Consider the following 6,520-nt stretch of genomic DNA (forward strand, 5'->3'; position numbering starts at 1 on the left):
GGATTGGGAATAGATTCTTTGTAATGGAATTGGTTTAGTTAATTTGTCCGATCTTCTGATTTGGTGTAGACGGAGTACATGGTGGATATGAAGTGTGAAGGTTGTGTTAATGCTGTTAAAAACAAGTTGCAGACCATCAATGGTACGTGTTCTGTTCTGATGAATGTTTTCTTTGAACCTCTGGATCGGCTAGTGCAATTAATTTCTATTCACAAGTGACCAACCTGTTTGGATTTTGGAGTAATTTAATGAATTGGAATTTATTTTTTTCTACGGATATACTACTAAATGCATTTTCATTTTAGATATATCAGTTCACAAATTTCAGTTATGGCATCCTACACTGGAGTGTTCATCATTTATGTCAAACTGGTCTTGTCAACTTTCTGCAGGAGTGAAGGATGTAGAGGTGGACTTGAGCAATCAGGTAGTTAGGATTCGTGGTTCGACTCCAGTGAAGACCATGACTGAAGCTTTGGAACAGACTGGTAGAAAAGCCCGATTAATCGGACAGGGAACACCTGAAGGTTTGCTAGTAGATTTCTCGCTTGGTTATGATTTATCAGTGGAAATTTTATCACTTTATTCTACTTGATGAGTATTGAGTAACAAGTATAATGAGTATGACCAGTTTTGCGTCAAGTAATTTTTTTGTGCATGAACCCTAAACCCTTAGGCCTTTAGGAATATTGGAGAAACCAACTTCTGAACTAGTAACTACTGATAACAAACTTCAATTAACTTCTAATTACAATAATACCTCTTATTATGAAGGGTAGTAGAATAAGATAATTATGAAATGATGCTAGTATGTTGATGGATATGATCAACTGTTCTGCCTATCAGGCTCAACCCTGAGCAATCCTTATTAGATCAGGTGAAAAAATGGATCTTGATACATCTATATTGGGGGCGCATCTTCTATCCCTCATTATTGTTGATAGGATTGTTAATGCTTCCATTTTCATGACACACTAGGTTTGGCCTGTATTTGTCTTTACCTCCTTTGAATTCATAGTCTAATGAACTAGAGCATGCATTAGAAGACTTGGCTCTCACTTTACACAGTTTCTTAACAATTTGGCAGTAGCACTAAAGACTTAATTTTATATGTTTGCTAAACCCCATTTTCTGTAGATATATATGTTAAGAGGTTGATGATTGAAAATGATCTTATTGGAAATGATCTTATCTGGGACACTATTGTCTCCAATAACGTTTCTATTCTTTATCAGTTTCTTTTGTTCTGAAAATTTTTTTCTGAAGATATAGATCTTATGTGATCTTGATTTGAATGACTTATTTATAGATATTGTTTATGATGGGATGTAATGGCATTGTTTGCTCCATGTAACCACTAACCAATGGGGGAAGGCTTTGTTATTGTTGTATTAAAAGAAGTTATTATTTTTGAGAAATATTATTTTTGTTTTGTTTAGACATTTTATTCATACATGAAATGGGAGCTATTGTACCTTTTGTAATACATGTATTATCAATAGCTCTTTGTGAAAATAAAGAAAACTACAAGATTAAAAGCAAAACAAGAAAATGAAGAAAACTGATGAATTGACATATAGCAGAACAGTAGGATTGTCAGTTGTAAACATCTGTCCAAGTTTGTTTCCTTAAGAAAATATAATGCCTGCTAAACTTGATGATCCTCCCATGCTGGATCATTTTCTATGCCTATTCACTAGAATGGCTTGCAGATGATCTTATTTTGTCGTGTGAGGTCTCTAGATCTCCTTGCATTTAATAATCTTGTCATTGAATTTGTTATTAGTAACTTAGTCCAATTAATGGAATTTCCAACAATGTTTTACTTTCCTTTTTGTTGTTTCAGCTGTGACATCAGTTTTGATTCAACCAAATCTCTCTTTTGCTTTACAGACTTCTTAATATCTGCCGCTGTTTCTGAATTCAAAGGTCCAGACATTTTTGGAGTTGTTCGCCTAGCTCAAGTAAACATGGAACTAGCTAGGATTGAAGCCAACTTCAGTGGTTTGTCACCAGGAAAGCATGGTTGGTCCATTAATGAGTATGGGGACCTGACTAGAGGTGCAGCTAGCACTGGTAAAGTATACAATCCAACAGACGGGGAAGATGCTAAACAGGTTTGCTTTTTACATGACCTGTGGACATATATTTTTCTTGATATTTGGCATAAACCTTTATCTCTTAATGATTAACAACTGATATATAGATATTTGTAAACACTAATGTAAGTTGCTTGGTTTGACCCTCAGCCACTTGGCGACCTGGGAACATTAGAAGCTAACGAAAAGGGCGAAGCCTTCTACACTGGGGTCAAAGAAAAGCTCAAGGTAGGTGATCTTATTGGACGATCAGTGGTTGTATATGCAACTGAAAACAAATCAGAACATGGTATAGCTGCTGCTGTAATCGCCAGAAGTGCAGGGGTGGGAGAGAACTACAAAAAACTCTGTACATGTGATGGCACCACCATTTGGGAGGCAAGTGACAGAGATTTTGTCACAAGCAAGGTCTGAATCCATATAAAAGTAATTCCCTGAAAAGTGAAAACCAACGGATTGTGATTCAGATGCCTCTTCACCCTGTAGTCCTTTATGCTTTTTAGGGTTTGTACACTATTGTCACGTTTTGTGGGTTAGTGCATCATTGTAAGTTTGTAACATTCTGTGAGCTTATACTTCAATTTTTCATAATAAATTATACACTTATAAAGGTTAGGTACTCAAATAATTTCTTCGTGCCCATCATATTAGTGGGGTTATGAGGCAATATATTTAGGCGTAATCATGGGACTATGGCAGTGCATTGAGTAGTCACAAACTACAGAGTGTATTCACTCAATTGAGTCAATCCGTGCACATCTCATGTAACTCTTCAAGATCCTTGAATGCTACAGGTTTTCTGGGAAAGATGTAGAAAGATTACTGCAAAACCTTTATTTTTCATGAAAAAAGAAGAAAGGTAATATATAGTTTTTGTTTAAGGACTCGAGGATGGGAGTGCCTTTGTGATTTGGATAAGCAAATTATATAAGAAAATAACTCCGTATTGTGCTAAAAACATTGAAAGAGTAGGTACATCAGTATTGTAATAGCATGATTGGTTAACTTCTATGTTTTTGCCATTTGCTTTTAGTTTTCTTCATTCTACTGAACCCGAGTGATTTGCTGTGTTATAGTGAGCAAGTTACAATCATAGCAGCAAAGCCTTTAACTCCTCATTTTCTGAGATTTGTTTTATTTGGTCAACATGTCCATTTTGGTTACGGTGTGCCAGAATGATCACCTTTTTAAGAGTAAGCAAACTTTACAGAGGGTGGCTTTTTGGTCTTCAAGATATATAAAAGAGTAGGTACATTACGAAGTGACAATAATTCGCATAACTGGCTCGATATAGATTAAAAAAAATATAAAGTGAGAAAAGTTATAAAATAATAAAATAAAAAATTGATTACCGTTGAATATAAGTACAAGTCTCATTACATTGATTCAAGGGTAATTAGATTTTCAATTTTTCATTTTAGAGGAACTTGATTCAATTCGGGGGAAAAAAAAAAACCCTCCAAAGTACGACGTTGCTCCACTGCATACAAAAGGCAACGATAACCAAATTCTTTCTACAAGCTCTTTACCTAGTTCGTTTTATGTTTTCTAAAGCAGTATACCAAGAAAGGCTACTAAGCTAGGTTGGTGAAGGAGGCAATAGCCCCTCCTTGGTAACCATTTCAAACAGTGCAACAGCCGCCAAAGCCTTGGCATCTGCCGTGGTGCGCCACAGTTTCTTGTATGGTACTACACGTACCTTAATCAGCTCCCCATGATCACGAAGGCCGGTTTCTTTCCCATGTAGCTGTGTGATGATCTCTTTGTCAACACGCCCTCGGTACAGAAAGATACTGATCTCTTCATCACACCCTCCCTAAAATAAGTGAAAAGATCACCCCCTAATGAAGTAATGAGAGCAAACTTTATATGTGAAATGCACAAATTATGATTCCAGTATCCAGATAATTTCAGAAGTTCGTGAATTAAAAATCTACTTTGTTATTTTATATTTTTTAAAAAGTGGAAATTAAGTCGTGCATATAACAAAATTCATGAGCTAAGAATAAACTACAGTTTAATATAAGTAAATAAGACCCATAAGCGAGGATTATCAAATACTGTTAGATTGAACCACAGCCAGAAATTGAATTGAATGCTCACTGATTGGTAAATGCAAATCTAAAAGTACAATAACACGCTCAAAATACCAAACTAAATTATTGCACAACTATAAAGCAGTAGATGCATTATTAGCTCTTTTTTCAAGCGACAAAATTATTTATTTGCAAAACCAATAAAGCAATAAGGTCGATGCAGAATGCTTAAGGTATACCGGTGAGGGAAAAAATCTGCATCCTGTTGAAGAATCCAAGAAAGCAGTGAGATCAACCATGTCTTCAAGTTTTAACTTTATGCCAGTCTCCTCTTCAACCTGTCAGAGGCACAACTAAGCCATGAAGAGAATTGTATAGAGAGACAGAGACAGAGACAGAGACAGACCTCACGAACTGCAGTGCCAACAAAATCACCCTTGTCATCATCCAACATTCCAGCAGGCAATTCCAAAATAATTCTTCCAGTAGGAACCCTTGCCTGATAAATAAAAAATAATAAGCATAATATGGAACTCTAGTTAAAATGTTTGAAAAGAACATAGTTCTGTCTGCAAGGATCCAACATCTAAGAACCTGTTCAGTAAGGACAGCATAAGTTTCACCATCTGATTCCAGAAGTATCAACACAGTCACAGCAGGTCCTCTTGCAAATACAATACCTGGAACCTAATCACGGTTTACTTTATTATAAAGAAAGAAATCAGCATCAGGTGCGAGGTTAAAAAGTGTGGATAGATAAAACAGTGAGATATTTGGTACACAGCCATCTAATATGCCAGGCATATTTGGTTTGTGGGAATTATATGCACATGGATGTGAGATACCCATCTCATGAATATAGGAATCTGACTTACATGAGACCTCAGGCAGATGTTGAAGATTGCAAGTGCAAAGAAATTACAAGCAAAAGAGGAATGATGATGCCTGAGAACATAAGGTAAGAAGCAAAAGATCCTAATAGTTGTGCATTTTAGATACCACATAGCTCAGAATGTGGTATGCCTATGGATCAAATACTGTTAATACATTGCTTGCCATATTCAGGAATCCAATTTTTGGATATTGAAGAACAAGAAGCTATTTTTGAATAATATATAGAGCATAACAGGTAAAATGTCTGCTAGTTCATATCCCTTTGCTAAAATTAACACATGAAAATGGAAACATAGACTGGCTTATAGAACCTATTATGTAAATCATCCAATACCTTCTTCCCCGTTTGTTTGTCATAAATGTCAGCTTTAAATTTGAGAAACCCAATGCGCTTTCCAAACATGTCTACACCCTGTTTACACCAAAAGGAGTCCAACTAGTTTCGTTGATTTTGATTTGAGAACATGAATAAGACCAGAAGACTAACAGGTTAGTCATTTACTTAAATTACCACGTAACAAGGCCTAATTATCAGAAATCATATCCACTTTTTTAAGACTGATGATGCAATTACCTGAATTAGAACTTGTCTCAGAGCCAAGGTGCCATCAGCTAGAATCCCAGTCTCACTTTGCAAGTTATGCAACCATTGCTTGAATAAAGAGGAATCAATAGCATTCCTGCAATGGAAAACAACAAAAACCAAACCAAACCAAAAGTGGTCATGTCACCCACCTTAGCATAAGCAGCAAGGATAGCATTCCACAGGGAAGTATACCTGGAAGAGAGTGGGACTTCATCGAAGAGCTTCCGAACGCAAGACAAACGGCCACAGGAGGAATACACGCGAACAAGGGACGCAGCCACTTCATGATGGGAGTTCAACCCAGCAGCAACAGCTTGGGAGTGAATTTGGGAAGCAAGGGAAAGGGCAATTGGTGAATCTACTAAGCAGAGGACAGCCTTGAGTACAAAGGGGAAAGAATAAGAGTCGGGCCTGAGGCTAAGGCGACGAATAGAGTTGAAGATTGAAAAGGCAAGAGCGGGATTGGAGGAAGAAAGAGCCCATATAATGTTGTTGTAGACAAAGATGCTGGGGCAGTGCGTGTGGGTGTTGGAAAATACGGAGTAGGCATACGAGGGAAAACCAAGCGACGCGGAGGCGTATATGAATCGCGAGAGAAGTATGTCATCTTCAACAAGACCTGTGGTAAGCATGAAGGCCTGCATTTGGCAAAGATGCCTCTTATTTGAGCAACGCCCAAGCAGCTCTCGTGCCTGCTCTGCTCTTGCGCCTCCCCGACTCAATTGCCTCGAACTACGCAACGTTATTCCAGTCATTCATCAATTCATATGGATCGCAACAACAGAGAAAATAACTAGCAACCTCATGCAAATTAATAGGTACTACTACTCTCTATTCCTAGAATATTTGGTACATTAAAAAACTCGCAAAAAAGAAAAAAAGAAAGGGGGGAAGGGGGGAAGGGG

At 37.2% G+C, this 6,520-nt stretch overlaps 2 protein-coding genes across 6 annotated transcripts in view; one reads left to right on the top strand and one right to left on the bottom strand.

The window, feature by feature from the left end:
- The window catches only part of LOC107630410 (copper chaperone for superoxide dismutase, chloroplastic/cytosolic), a 3,560-nt gene extending 583 nt beyond the window's left edge, over positions 1–2,977 (top strand). Inside the window, exons 3-6 of one of the 2 annotated variants that reach the window (XM_021121423.1) lie at positions 70–142; positions 306–527; positions 1,894–2,117; positions 2,250–2,977. In XM_021121423.1, coding sequence (XP_020977082.1) covers positions 70–142; positions 306–527; positions 1,894–2,117; positions 2,250–2,513 — 783 coding nt within the window. In that variant the 3' untranslated portion in view covers positions 2,514–2,977. The remainder of the gene's footprint in view (positions 1–69; positions 143–305; positions 528–1,893; positions 2,118–2,249) is intronic. The other variant, XM_016333524.2, reaches the window with a different exon arrangement.
- LOC107630418 (nudix hydrolase 14, chloroplastic) overlaps positions 3,461–6,520 on the bottom strand; it is a 3,467-nt gene continuing 407 nt past the window's right edge. The window contains exons 2-7 of one of the 4 annotated variants that reach the window (XM_021121428.1): positions 5,604–5,716; positions 5,364–5,465; positions 4,730–4,822; positions 4,542–4,634; positions 4,375–4,473; positions 3,461–3,915 (exon numbers count right to left, since the gene is read on the bottom strand). In XM_021121428.1, coding sequence (XP_020977087.1) covers positions 3,679–3,915; positions 4,375–4,473; positions 4,542–4,634; positions 4,730–4,822; positions 5,364–5,465; positions 5,604–5,716 — 737 coding nt within the window. In that variant the 3' untranslated portion in view covers positions 3,461–3,678. Of the gene's footprint in view, positions 3,941–4,374; positions 4,474–4,541; positions 4,635–4,729; positions 4,823–5,363; positions 5,466–5,603; positions 5,717–6,520 lie in introns of all 4 variants that reach the window. The other 3 variants (XM_016333537.2, XM_021121436.1, XM_021121431.1) reach the window with 3 other exon arrangements.

The sequence above is a fragment of the Arachis ipaensis genome, chromosome B01 (genome assembly GCF_000816755.2).
Source record: "Arachis ipaensis cultivar K30076 chromosome B01, Araip1.1, whole genome shotgun sequence".
Taxonomy (NCBI): domain Eukaryota; kingdom Viridiplantae; phylum Streptophyta; class Magnoliopsida; order Fabales; family Fabaceae; genus Arachis; species Arachis ipaensis.